The sequence below is a fragment of the Simochromis diagramma genome, unplaced genomic scaffold (assembly GCF_900408965.1).
Source record: "Simochromis diagramma unplaced genomic scaffold, fSimDia1.1 OVJJ01000389.1, whole genome shotgun sequence".
Taxonomy (NCBI): domain Eukaryota; kingdom Metazoa; phylum Chordata; class Actinopteri; order Cichliformes; family Cichlidae; genus Simochromis; species Simochromis diagramma.
In genome coordinates, this window is record NW_024387227.1 from 1,825,752 (window position 1) to 1,840,270 (window position 14,519).

The 14,519-nt window shown below is 39.4% G+C and overlaps 3 protein-coding genes across 3 annotated transcripts; 1 reads left to right on the forward strand and 2 right to left on the reverse strand.

Moving 5' to 3' along the window:
* Positions 1-477: 477 nt before the first annotated feature.
* Positions 478-6,005, reverse strand: cunh1orf159 (chromosome unknown C1orf159 homolog). The gene is made up of 9 exons (XM_040052199.1): positions 5,799-6,005; positions 4,092-4,172; positions 3,913-3,997; positions 3,116-3,211; positions 2,972-3,028; positions 2,711-2,845; positions 2,573-2,598; positions 2,421-2,445; positions 478-2,174 (listed from the first exon to the last, which is right to left on the reverse strand). Exons 2-9 carry the CDS (start codon positions 4,161-4,163, stop codon positions 2,071-2,073), a joined length of 600 nt encoding a protein of 199 aa, XP_039908133.1. The 5' UTR covers positions 4,164-4,172; positions 5,799-6,005; the 3' UTR covers positions 478-2,070.
* Positions 6,006-6,656: 651 nt separating this feature from the next.
* Positions 6,657-10,409, forward strand: LOC120746746 (interactor of HORMAD1 protein 1). Its single transcript, XM_040052194.1, has 8 exons — positions 6,657-6,898; positions 7,105-7,171; positions 7,408-7,546; positions 8,717-8,853; positions 8,932-8,980; positions 9,078-9,162; positions 9,330-9,445; positions 9,545-10,409. The coding sequence occupies exons 2-8, from the start codon at positions 7,119-7,121 to the stop codon at positions 10,250-10,252; spliced, it is 1,287 nt and encodes a 428-aa protein (XP_039908128.1). The 5' UTR covers positions 6,657-6,898; positions 7,105-7,118; the 3' UTR covers positions 10,253-10,409.
* A 361-nt stretch (positions 10,410-10,770) lies between these two features.
* Positions 10,771-14,375, reverse strand: kbtbd12 (kelch repeat and BTB (POZ) domain containing 12). The gene is made up of 6 exons (XM_040052190.1): positions 14,243-14,375; positions 12,736-13,892; positions 12,374-12,644; positions 12,044-12,194; positions 11,734-11,931; positions 10,771-11,635 (listed from the first exon to the last, which is right to left on the reverse strand). Exons 2-6 carry the CDS (start codon positions 13,806-13,808, stop codon positions 11,466-11,468), a joined length of 1,863 nt encoding a protein of 620 aa, XP_039908124.1. The 5' UTR covers positions 13,809-13,892; positions 14,243-14,375; the 3' UTR covers positions 10,771-11,465.
* Between the last annotated feature and the right edge of the window lie 144 nt (positions 14,376-14,519).

Here is a 14,519-nt window from a genome sequence, read left to right on the forward strand (position 1 = left end):
TCACCCACTGCACGAACATATGTTAACATTTGTACAGATTAGATTTTACAGTTTGTAGAAAAAAAACCTTCAGTCATATGGAATAGGAATGTTTGTAAAGATGATCATAAAATACACTTTCAATAATGCCTCAAGGTCATAGGCCACACAAATTAGGAAAAAGCTGAAGTTATCATGTTTAATAAAAGGTTGACATCAGATTGTCGTAAAAAAAAAAACATCGTAAAGTTGTAGTACAGCCTTTGCCCTTCAGGGGGATTTGCGCTCTCTGCGATTGTTATAGATTGTATATTGTTTAAGTTTTTCTTTGTGGTTTTGCTTTCTCTGTATTCTTATTTTTATAGTAAAAATATTGTCAATGTTATAAATGTTTTTTTGTAAGTTAATTTGAACAATTTAACCTTTTTCCCTTCTCAAGACAGCGGATAGAATTCATTCGAGTTTACAAAACAACAATAAAGACAAAAAAAAGGCAACTTTGCATTGGATTATGAAAGGTGCTTTATTTCTGCAAACAATACTTAGATCTTCTGAATTTATTCATGGCACTGAAACTAGAATATGTACATCATTACAAAAACGATACATCATTTGTATAAAACAATATGTACATGTTTTTAGCTTATGGTTTTTTGTACAACAGTAAACACATGAAGCCAAAAGAGGAATATTCATGGAATGACTGCTGCCTTTTATCTGGTTCAGATTGCTCCACACATGCTAAAGACAGACATAACTTTTAGAACCATCTTGTGAATCAAAACTACAATGTAGAACTTGGATAGGGTTTAGGATTGGAGCTACAGTAAAAAGGCCACTTGTCATAATTCAAATACCCAATTATTAGCACAGACGCATTGTGATTAAATGCTTCCTGGCTCCATTTAAAGCTCATAATGGCAGAGTCATCACAGTAACAGCATTTAGGACAAAGCCATATTCTTCATACATTTGGCAAAGTTAATGGTAATCAAGTAATGTTCAAAATGCAACTACAGAGCTGCCGTCTATGCAACAGAAAGAAAAAAAAAAAAAATCTCAATCACACTAAATAGCAACATTGATTTCTTTGAGAAAAAAAAAAAAAAAAAAAAAAAAAAAAAATCAAGGTCCAAAGTCCAGTGAAGACCTCAGATGTATAAAGTGCACGGGGATGTTTGGAAATTCTAAATTTTGACAGGAAAAAAAGAGGAACTCTTATTTTATATGCATCAGCAGGATCACAGCTCTAAAAAAAGAGTGAAGGAGTGGCTCTGCACATGGAATGGAAAAAAAAAAAAAAGAGCATGCAACTGCAATGCATGCTCTGTGTTATGCACGTGGAATACATTCACCTTGGCTGATTACAAAAATAATAAATACAACGGCAACAACAAAAGTACAAAATACAATCAAACAATCCATCATCAATACAGTGCCTACAGACCTGGTCCACCAGAGAAGAAATAAAACTATGATGACACGTCTTTTAACCTGTCAGCCTAATTCTAAGCAGTAAAACTCAGTGCACAATTACAAAATGCAAATAAATAGCACACAAGTAAAAACAAAATGTCTATCGCATGTTACCGTTCTGTCGCTAAGTCGACACGACGAACGGTTTACGAGTCAAACCTGACAGGCATCCACATGTTCACCAAACTCTTCATTCAGATTCTCTGACCAAACGCAGCAGATAAAAAAAAACGCTTGCCGACAGCATTTCCACTTAAACTGAGGCATGATCGTGAGACGAGCAACTCTCGTTCACCACAAGAAAAGACAAACTTGCACATGAACACGAGCCATTTTTCCTGGGACGGCTAGACTGCGTGGCTGCTTCATTTTTAACGAATAACTAATTGAGTACAAGACAGTTCAGAGCCCCAGAAAGTTAGTTACTTGATACTGGTCAGTTTTTTGTTATACTCTCAATACATAGAGAAAAATTAACAGCCCTATTGACATGAATGCAGCAAAAGCAGCTACAGTTAAATTTGGCCATCCTTATTAGAGTCATCTTGTCTTCCTTCGCCCTTTTGTAAATCTTACGGCGTTCCTGAGCTCTCTCTCCTACCTGCACCCCCCACCCTACACATTATAAACTTGAGCAGATGAAGTTGTCGTGATGGTTGCACTGTTCAGTGTTGACGAAGCAGAGGGTCGCTCTCTTCGGACATATCTGGGTTTCCTCACTGGAAAAGAGAGCAAATGAAGGGTCATAAAATCATCTGTGAGAGGAACAGGAGGACACATTCACTATAATTACAATTAGCATGTTTGAGCTAATTTTGTGTGGGGGTTTTTTTGTATTGTTTTGTTTTGTTTTTAAATAGGAAAATTTGCCATGCATCCTCATGAATAATACCAAATACTGCTGCTTCACATAATACTTCCTGGTCAAGGATTACAGTTTACAAAAGAGAGTGTGGCCATCTCACCTGACGAGGAGGGGATCATAACAGCCTGGAAGGAAAAGAGCAAAGGTTAAACAGTTGACCCACAAAGACTTAGTTGAAAACAGATTCGTAGTTTCTACACTCTGAATATGCTACTACTACTAAAAAAAAACAAAAAGTCAAAATCCACTTACTGTCTCACTTGGTTGAAATATGAAGGCTGAAAAAGAACAAAAACATAATGTTGCATTTGGAGGGGAAAAAAGAAAGTTACAAAATCAAAGCCAGCACCAAAAGCGTGTCACTGTGAGTCACTGTGCAGTGCTCCTCACCCTTGTTGCGGCGGTAGAAGATACTTGGAAGTCGGTTGGAGCGTTTGAGGTAGAAAAAGGAGGCGACAGAGAGTATCAGGAAGAGGCTGATCAACAGCGTTCCCAGAAGTAGAGAGGCTGCCACACCAGGGCCACCTGCACAAAAACACACAGCACAAAAACAGGAAATGAACTGACAGACATTTACTGCATCAAACATTCCCGTCTCTTCTAACCATGCAAGGAATATTACACCACATGAAATCAGTCTGCACATCTTACCAATTTTAGGAACAACTGTCGTTACAGTTGTATGATTTTTACGCTCCAGTGTGTAGTCTAGAAAGCACAGAAAAAGGCGTGTTAACACAAACGACCCAAACATGAGCGACACAATCCAACACGCAGAGAGCCCAGAGTCCTTACTGTAGGTGCAGACTGTTATGTTTTCTAAATCGACAGCTGCCGAGTCGCACAATATGCAGACGGTGTTGGTGTTCTCGAGGACGCGCAGGAAACATCCTGTGAAATTCAAGAGAATGACATCTGTATTACATAGTGTGAATTTTTACACACTTTGATTTGAGTATTTATAGTGCTGTAGCGACAAACTACAAGTCTTTCTCTAGTTTGATACACTAAATTAACTGCAGTTTCTATAATCCAATGAGGTACCAGGGCATGGCGATATATCACGCAGATATCTTTAAGTAGCTGCTAAATGCTGTTTCCATTCATGTATCAAAAAGGCAGAATTGGTTTTAACTTATCTTTGAATCCCAACTGTACAGAATAAATCATCTATATCAGTGATGTCAAACTCATTTTATATCAAAGGCCACGTACAGCCGACATTGATCGTAAGTAAACAAAGTGTTAAATACACATTTAATCCCTGAGATCTTCAAATGCGTAGTTAAACATTAACACACAAGTGCGATGCACAGCAAGCCTTTTTCCAAACTTCAGAAATGAATTATTCTGAGTCATTATAGGGAATAATTTAGGTCAACTAGACTAAAGAGACCATACGCACAAATCTCCAAAATACTTAACAATCAGAGGCTCTGCACTACTCTGAGTCTTTTAACTCTGCCTAATCGTATACTGATAACAACAATGATGTCAAACGGGTCAAATCTCAGTGGTAGCCAACATAATAAGGCCAATATGCTTTCTCCCAGTGTTCGTCAGTGATAAGACATTAAAAACATCCACACTACCTGGTTCACAGTGGGTGTCATTTGAGCATGAACTGTTAGCTCTTTGCTTATCACCACAACATTCAAGTGAGTTCTGATGTAGGGCCTGTAAGCAGAGAAGCATGCGTAGATTAAGAGATCGACATCAGCAGAACATAGCATCAGCTGGTCTTTTGCCTTAGGTAACGTTCATTTCCTACCTTAGTTACAGGTGTCTCGGGTCTGATAAGAATCACGGTGGCAGCAAAGACCAGAAGGAATGGCAGAGCCATATTTGAACCCTTGGAGAAAACAAAAACAAAAACAAAAAGCAGACAACTTAATACATTTCATAAACAGGATGTCTATAAAGCCTACATACTGGCTAAATTTCCTTTTAGAAAACCAGCAAGTAATGAGAGCTGGCTTCAGATTTTCTTATCTTAAATCATATATATTTATTCAACCCTAATGCAACTTATAGACTTTATTTGAGCCCTCTGCAGTTAAGGGCCCGTCTAACCTGCCAAGTGTTTGTTGTAACACTATTTGCTTTCACCTTCCCCTCTTCCCAACCGGTCGAGGCAGATGTCTGCCCTCACATAGTCAGGTTCTGCAGATCTTTTTTTCCCCTGTTACAGGAATTATTCACTCCCTATTGTCACAAAAGATTTACCAAGAATTTGACAAAAAGAAAAAACAAACAAACACTTTCATCACTCCTTAACAACACTTGTTGCCGCTGATTTTCATTCCAGTTATTTAATACTTTGGAATACTACGGTTGTCCTTTCTTAAAGATTACACTCAGACCATTTCTGATGAGTGTTCAGTGAACAGTAGGTGGATCAACTGGGCCAGATGATCTTTCAGATCCTGTGGCAGTTAGTTACATTCACATACTATTAATCGGTTTGGATTACTTAAACAAACTTGTCCTGTTTCCTTATTTTTAAAGGTCATGCTGCACACCATGCCAGCAAATGTTAAGTTTTCAGTTAATAACACTTTACAAATCATTTTGTTGTCGCTGAGATACTTTTTTCTGTCTGTCAAACTGTGCCAACTTTTTCTTTCTTTTTTTGAGATTCGGCTAAATAAATGGGAACGAATTATGTGGTTTTGTGACAGGTTACTAGTAACAAAATGACTACAGACAGAAAAACTGGTTAGGTGCTAAGCTATCTGTTATGGGTAGACACAACACTGCTTCATCCTTTGAATTAGGCGAGTCTTTTATGCTTGAATGATTCACAGGTCAGTGTTAAGTGGTCTAACAAAATTTTAAAAAAAAAATGGTCAGGTACAAGGAATGGACTGAAAAGGAATGAAAAAGCATCCAATGTCCAAAGAAAAACTTTAAAGGATCTTCAGAAAACAAAATAAGATATGAAGGATGGCTCAAGGCACAGTACTGTAGGTAAATATGTTTGTCTTTAACTGTTTTAACTTAGTTAATATAAGAATACATTTGTCTAATCACAACAGTGGAAGATGCAGTATATGCTTGATACTAAACTACAATTTAGTTACCATTAAACAGTTTGAACATTCATGACAACACAAATAAATGCATAGCCCTTTTTTGTTGTTAATAAAGTAGTTTTCACTATTCCCCCCCACAAGTTTTTATTGTGGAAAAACTACACTTTTACATCTAACTCTGCAACACAATACAATTATTTGAGGAGAAAAGCAGCAAAGCTAAATTATCAGAAAACTGCACGCAACGAGCTAACGTCAGTGAAGCTACACAGCGATAGCTAGCACCTGTCACCGAGCTGAAGGCTTAACTTGATTGTTGTAGCAGTTAAAATAACGCCCAACTACCGAGTCGAAGATCTAAACCTTTTTCACATGATCGGATATATTTACAATCTAACAACATCAGTAGCCGCTGAGTGTGGAGACAGAAAAAGTTAACTTACCAGCCAAACACCAGGCTTTGGCCTAACCAAACTCCTAGGCGCGGTTTAGTAACCGGCTGGTCTCGTCCGCCGCGGAGGTGTTACCACTCAGATAGTAACAGCTATTGCCAGACTGCTCATCACAACACCTCTGGTGTTGACCCACAAACAGATAATCCTACAACGACTGGCTCACAGCTACCGGATTTACATTTAGCATGTAAACTTCCGGAAACGCCTTTCAAAATAAGAGTCATAAGAACGGCGACGCTCCTGTGAGAAAGAACAGAAGAATAACAAGCAGAACATTTGTTTTATTTCTCTTCTCATTCTCCATTTCGTCCTCCTCCTAGTACCAGTAATAATGATAATATTAATAATGGATCAGTACACACAACGCTCTTGAATTTGCGAGGGTTTGGAAATTATAAATTGCAGTTTTGAACACTCAAATATTTTCACAGGATTTACAGAGTAACTGAAATTTTTTAAACAAAGTACAAAACAATACTGTGTTAGTAATAATTCATTTAATAATAATGGACCACTTTACAGTCCTGTTTAGCTTGTTGTATTGCTTTTATCTTTAATCTAATTTCTGCAGATGTTTGAAAAATAAATGCCGATAGATCCATGGGTGGGTGAGCAAGGCATGTCAATAAATACTTGGATTGATAAAGCATCTCTGTATGATAAGAAAAACTTTCTCAAGGACCGGTGTCCCTGCAGCAACACACCTCAATAAAATCAGTAGGTCATTAGCAAGACTCTATAGAACTTTACTGCATGCTGAGGTGGCAACCCCTAACCCTACTCAAGTAAATTTACATAAATGTAAGAAAATGTGTTTGGAAAATGTACTTGTAAAAGTACTTTTTATTGCACCATGCTCATTCACTCATGAGCTGCTGTAACATAAATCAAATGGCTGAACTGCCACCTCAGCATACAATCAAGTTCTATAGTCTTACTAATAATGACCTACTAATTTTATTCAGGTGTGTTGCAGTAGGACACATTCCGACGGCCACTGAACGCAGCGCAGCCTCTGCAGATGGCGGGAGTTTTAATTACGTTTCACACAGCTAGCTATCAATAATCACATCTGTAAGAACTGTGAGGTAATTTAAATAATATATTTCAGTGGTGAATTACTGATATAACATCTATACACACTAACGTTAACAAGATTACTTTTTACTGAAGACCTTTATTGATGTTCTAGCTGTGAACAACTTGCTAATATCTACCTGTACTACTACTGCTACTGTACTGCTAATATGACAGTTAGATGAGACTGTGGCTAACTTATTATCTTTACAAACAGATAACCAAAGAGCAATGAATCATATACGAAATATAAAGGAAATGCTAAATATCCCAACTGGAAGCAGGTAATTAAAATGTGTCACTACACGATTTTTTTTCTGTTTTTTAATCTCTGTTGTTATTGACATACAACATTGCTATTTTCCCTTTAATTCTAAAAACATTTGAAGTTTTTCTTGTAAACACATGTAAACACAATTAAAAAAAAAAAAAGGTTACTAAATGGTTTTGCTACATAATTTGACTGTGTTTGTGTTTTCTTCTCTATTGTTACACTTCATGGGGATGAAAATGCAAACAGAAATGCATCTACCAGTGGTTTCTCCAGTTTGTCAGACTCTCAGATCTTCTTTGAGTCTCAGTTTTGGCATGAAAATTCTCAGAGCGCATCTCAGGATATGAGTTTGTCCTCCAGAACTTCCCAGCAAAGTTCACAAGAGGTAGGATTTCCCATGTTCACCTTGCAGATGGTTCTTGGTTACGAAATGCAAAGCCAAGCGTTAGAAATGGGAATAACCAAACACCCCACATTATTACAATACTTCAATGAGGATATGATATCATTGCAATTTTTAACGTCGGAGTACCGCAATAACTTACTTTGCAATTTGTCACCTTTTTTTGAACGCAGATTATTCCTCACAGTTAAACTTTGTAAATGTCGATTTTAACCAATACAAGAGAAGTGATCTCACTTTGGATATTTTTTTGTGGTTATTTGTACTCACCAGCCTTTCTGTTCTATGGGAATATAACTAGACTACAGTCAGCTGGCAGCCAGTTGAGTCAAGTCTCATTCACACTGATGGCAACATGTTGGCAATCTGTTAGATCTCACTTGATGTTATTTCAGGAGATGAGTGCTCTTGTTCATAGTATTCCAAGAATATTTTATTTTATTTAATAAAATATCAGTATTTGGTGTCTCTATCAAAATCGCAGTACAATGCTGTATTGATTTTTCCCTCCACCCTGTTAAATTCACAAAAGGGCTAACGACGAGGCAAATATTGTAGTAATGGTTTGCATTTTCTTTGTGTATATTATACAGTCTTGAAATTACATACTCAACCAAATCTATAACTTTGGCTCCCACTTGTACTAACATTTACAGGTCTTTGACTGTAGCCCTTCTTTACATATTTCCTCCATGAAACCACTGTGCGTTTTACTGTCTTTGTTTCATTACACTTACTACTGTTAACCCAATTCCCCAGTCAGATCACCTGTTTTCATTCAGCTAATTATTCTCTTTTTATAGAGCTGCAGTTCTCCTCTTTTCATTTGCAATACTGTGTTAATTTCTAGCATGCTCTTATTTAGTTTTAACTCTTGTCTGTAATCTGGATTTTTCCAAAGCCAATTAACTCTGCCTGTAAATTGTTAAAGCTTGGCCATTTTTACATTAATGTCAAATATTTAAATGACAAAGACAATATGGTAAAGAAATGAGTAGATGTTCGTTGTATGAAAATTAAGCATTTCTGAATTTCCAATACCATAAAAGTTGTTTATGTGTGTGACAAAAACTAATGGGATCATAAGCGCGCACACACAAACATATTAAATAATTCTTGCTTTCCTAACAGTTGTATTTTGTCTCTGTTTAGGGGAGTGACCCAAAGTTTTCAAGCAGTTATCACACTAAGCCTCTCCTCCTTGGAGACTTGAAGGATAAAACCAGAACTTCAGGAATACTGGATAAATTTGAAGAAGACAAGAAAAAGGCAAAAGAAAAAAAGGACAGGTGCGTCTTTTTGTCATTTCAAATATGCAACTCTAAATCCCTACGTAACCTTTTTTCCCCCGCTTTTTGCTTTAACAGTGATCACTTAGCCAAAGAATGCCAGCATATCAGAGAAACACTTAGCAATGTAAGTGATAACGTAAACTGATTCTAGTTATTCAAATTCAGATTACCTTCTCTTTAAAATGTTTTTAATTTGAAAACAAAAAAAAATTTCTTTTCAGATTCAACAGCTGGTTGCTGGCACTGAGAGAAACGCAGCAGTGTGCCAAATAGTTTCTGAAAAAATTGACAGTTTCACATCAACATGTAAGTTTCCTTGTTGAATTGTGTGTTTTTATAAAACATGGTTAAGTTGATGTATTGAAAAGGAAATATTAACACCAGCAGATGGTGCTGCTTGCCGCGCAGCAATCCACTTCTAACGCCGTTGTCATTTTTATTCTGTGTTTAATGTTTTTATTTGTTCATCCCAGTGCAAAATAATTTGGACAATCATCAGGGCCACATCTCCCAGCAGTTTAAGACTTTGGTAAATAATATGGACTCCCAACAGGATGTGATGACACAACTTAAGGAAACAGTGCAAAAGGTGAAGATGTTGTCTGTTGTGTTCTTTATTTTGAAATGAGATTTAATTGGCAATGTTTCTGATGAGTGAGGAGTATAACTGTTCATTTATACCCTGTAGAATGGAGACACTGTAGCAGAGCTTGACTCACATCTGCAAAACTTAAAAAGTAGTCTGGAGGGTCTGAGAGAGGAACAGGGAAGACAAGGACACATGCTCGAAGAGGCCCTGAAGCTGCTCAGTGCCTTACTCTCAGAGCACTTGTCCAAACCCCGCTCTGAGGGAGTGATGGATAACACCATGCAGACGTCACCGGCACCAGAGGAGTCAGTGTCCAGCATCCTGCACAACAGCAAGCTTGAAGGCACACAGGTTACATGTGCGTCATACAACGCTGAACAACATCAGGTTGAAGTTCCCCGTCGTAATCACAGCCACCTCGCTGGAAAGCAGAAATTCACTCAGAGACAAAGAAGGCCCAAAAAGAGACCCCTGGTTTTGTCACAGAGGAGTAAGGGTGCAGTCTCGGATGAAAACCGTCAACCTCTCGTGAACAAACAGCAGAAACCTGAGAGCTGTGACATGAGCACAGTGAGCAGCAAGGACAGTGTCAGTCCAGGCAGTCTGGTGCCACTTAACAAAGAGAGGAGATCCAGTGAAACCGAAGGTTGTTTCATCACGCCTCTGAGCTTCTGGTCTCAGGACAGCAGCAGCTCTCTGTGCCTCACAGAAATAGACCCCATCTTAGAGAAGCTGTCAGCAGAGCAGGGCTCCACTGTACAACCAGGAAGCTTGTGGCAGCTGTTTGATTCTGAATTAGACTTTTAAAGAATAATTAAAGGTGCCAAAATGTGTTCTTTATTTATTTTCAGAGCATAGAGCAGAAAAGACTAAAAGTATATCTATATTTATTATTTGTATTTATTAGTTCTGACCTGTGTTCTCTTGGAAATGTGTTCCTTTTTGTCTTTGTGAAAGAGCTGTAAAAAAAAACTGAGCACTGTGTTGTACACAAAGCATTAAAATTGTTGACCTTATCATTTCTTTTTTTTTTTATTATATATATATATATATATAAACCAGAACCAGAGCAGGAAAGCAGCCAGGAAGCCTAATTGCACAGCTATTCAGGTGGAAAGTGCATCAGAGACCCCCAGTCTGAGAAAGAGATTATTGACATTTCATAAACTGGCACAAACATCTGTAAAACCCAGGGTGTGTTTTAGCATGATTTTCTTTCTTTTCAATTTTATGCATTTAATAACCATTTTTTTAAGAGCAAGAATCATCCAAGTTTCTAAAGAAAGAAGAAATATTGCCCTCGTCTGTCCAGACACACACATGACCAAGTTTACTGCAGCTTTATTCAGTGCATCTTTAAACATGTTCAACTTGCACTGGGCTCTTAGAACACAGGAGTGGTGGTTACTAAATAATCACTCCTCTACACCTACATTGATTTTACCCATTAGAATTAATATATGTAATTTATGGTAAACTGTTCATTTTTTCCTTACTTGCCATTTACACTGCACTTAAAAGAACATGTTCAATAAATATGAATGTGCTTTAATTTAAAAAACAATAACTTTTTTAAGTGGCTTCAAACTTCAGCATGGTTGTCTTGAAAAATCTTTTTCCTGTCAAAAACAGGCCGAGTGCCAGAATTTTGCTATAATTTATTTATTTTTTATCAAAGTGTGAAGTCCACTATTATAATCATATATCCCTCAAAGAAAATCCTTTCCTGGAGCTGCTAATAACACTCCAGATATACTACACAGCTGCAGGTTTGGGATAATCCGCTTTGCAGCTGTTACACAACACATTAAGAAGCAACAAATATATTGTATTTACAAATTGCTTTCCTACTTCCCGGTGTGCAACCAAGCAATTAACCATAGACGTCTCTTTCATGCAGAGTACTAAGAGCTTTCTTGCTTGAAAAAAGTGATTGCCATAAGCTGTGCAATAAGTGCATTAATGATTAATTTCCTTCACTAATTCTCCTTCGCAGACTTTGATCTGACTGACAGAGCTGTCACAGCTTTACTAAGTCTGCAGGTGGGGATACGAGTCCCCTTGGGTTGAGATTTGCCACTAAGCAGACGTCATAGTTGTCATGCATTAAAGCACGCCGAGCCACCGCAGTCCACCGGTTCTCCCACGGGTCTAGCTCCAGAATGTCCTTTGTTATGTCATCATGGCGATCTAAGGATAGTTAATACACAGAGTGGAAATACAGTCACGGGGGGGGGGGGGGAAGCTAAATATTTTATGCATAATAGGTATGGATACTTTTTCATTACCTGCTCCTTTGTAATATCCACAAACATAAATCTTTCCTCCCACAACACCAGCATTGGAGGCGTTGGTACGCAATGAAAGCTGGGAACATGGCAGAGGAGGTCCATCCCTCCAATAATCTCCATCTGGATTGTAAATCTCCACAGCGTTGAGACAGTGACGGGATTGTCCACGGTCCACACCCTCACAACCAATACCACCTGAGAAAGAAGTTGGCAAAAATCAGTGCAGTTCAAAGAGGACGGCCACCACAATGGCACTAATGAAATTCCTTCAAATGTATTGGCAGCTTAACAAAATAATTCATCTTACCCATCACATAAATTTCCCCATTGAGTACTACAGCACTGCAGCGGTACTTTGAGTATTTCATGGGACAAAGCTCTGTCCATTTGTTTGTGTTTGGATCATACTCCAAGAGGCGGTTACTAAGACAGTCGGGCTCCTCATCCATCCGGTATGACTGGAAGGTCGAAGGGGAGCAATGATATGACAAAGCAGAGCAGGTGCAGTCAGAGAAGGGTCACATAGGGACACAGTAAGAGCTCTCCTTCAATGTGTAAAAGAAGTATCTTTAGTTTATAAGACTTAAAGTGAATGCGTTTAAATAGCTGGAAAGTGATTTCTTTTATTTTGCCTCACCTGCGGGGTTCGACCGCCCACCACATAAAGGCGATCTTTCATTCTGACCACGCTGTGACAAGCCAAAGGCATAGGAAGGGGCGCTGCGCTCCGCCAGGGTCCACCCTGCAGAGACCAGCGTTCCACACAGTTTGTGATGAGAAACTGGTTCTTCAGCTTCATCTGGCCACCCAGCAAGTATAGAGTGTCTCCCAGTGAAGCCAGAGCATAAGAATCACGGTACTCTGCTGATGTCAGGTGCTCCCAGCTTCCCTGGGCCTCCACCATGTACCTGGAAATCAAATCTGGCAACATTTAGTATCTTCTGTATGTGGGGTAACCAAAGGCAAATCAGTCAAGTGCTGTCAGATATCTTTTCTTACCTGCAGATTTCAACACTGGTGTCTTTCTGTCGGGCCATTCTGCGAGCACTTGCCTCTCCTGCTACAATGATGTCATTTCTTTCAGTCACAACTCCAGCACACACATACCCCAGAGCCTCTCCGTAGCGAGGTGAGGTGATGTAATAAATTCGCCCTGTGGACGGTGCAAAGCAAAAGCTGCGCTCAGCATAGCTGCCATACCTTGACCTGATACCGCCACTGTCATTGCCAATGCAGAGCAGCAGATCTGTGGTCTCCATGCCATAACGCAGCTTTAGTTTGCGTGGTGCAGCCGCGGGATGCAAAGCCGTGGCCTCCAGTCCTTCGTTCATAATCTCCAGACACTCAGCATCAGCCAGCAGGGCTGTGTTTCTCTTTATTGCTTCTCTTAAGTAGTCGGGGTTTATCAGTGGCAGACGGACCTTCCGCAGGAGCTCTGGGAGATGCCGAACACGTACCTCTCCATCCACCAAGGTACTGTGTTTGACCCACCCAAGGACCACATCCAGAATGGTTTCTTCCCGAGACACATTCAGATCGTCAGATGACAGAAGCTTTCCAAGCTGATGGGCCTCCAACTCCAAGACCTCCTCATTCTGGCACACTTGGACAAAGTGCTGCCTCAGGAAGCGCTGAGCTTGGTCAGCCAGTTCCTCTGCACCAAGGTCACGGGCAAAGTAATATACACCAAGGCAATTGGAAGCATCCATGTTCTCCATCATGTGCAGCTGACAGCGAGTGAAGACATCATCCATCTGTAGAAGAAAAGCTGCTATGGAGATGCCTTGTACGTTGCCATTAGTGAGAGGAAGATCTGAGCAGTACATGTAGTTCAAGAGGAGGGCCAGGCTGTCTGCAGGAGTGTCACGCAGGAATATCTCTCTGTTGTTGCACTCACGCAGGCCACAGGTGAACATAACACGGAAGTATGGGCTGAAGGCGGACAGGACAACTCTGTGACAGGGAAAGCTGACGCCCTCAGCAACCAGCACCACATCTGTCAGATGCTCAGCGTCCCTCATCTTCCTCAGCTGGTCGAGCAGCAGCAGCCCATGTTTAGCAGTAAGATCCATTATGCTTCAAAACGTCGGTGAAAATGTTATTTACAAATTTAAACAGGAGGTTTTATACACCCTGAACAACTAATGAGGCTTTTTCTGAAAAACAGAAGAAAGTGCACACAGAATTAAAGGTTGTCAGTCCCGATGTTTCACTGGTGCATGATAGAGTGAAATTTGGTTAAAAAGGTTTGATAAAATCAAGCTTATGTGGATAAAAAGGAAGTAATGTTTCAGTTAAGATCAGTACAGTCTAAAAGAGACTTTAAGCAGTGCCTTATCTTTTCACCACCATCATGACATGATGACATGACATTTTCAGATTAGCCTTTGTGTACAATATATAGATCAACATATAGAAGTGTAGAAGCAGAGTAACACTGTAACAGATCACTATGACAGCAGCCACATACTGCAGCATTTGTTCCCTTTAAAAAAATCAGTCTTACCAAATGCATCAGCTCCTCTTGGCGTACTAAAAAGACTGTCTTCAGTCTAAAAAGACCAGCGCATATCTGTTTTTAAACAGGCTACATGTGTTGTTGATGTTGCCGAATGTCACAGTCGGTGGGGTTAGAGAGGCCTGAGCAAATGCGTGGCAAAGATATGTACCCCCTCCTCTGCTGCTGCCCTCTGAGCTGGTAACCCAAAAATAGATAGTGTTGTGGCAGACAACAAGTGGGTCAGAAGGTTTTGAGTGATCCTTGAAGAGAAGGTTTTAAAGCA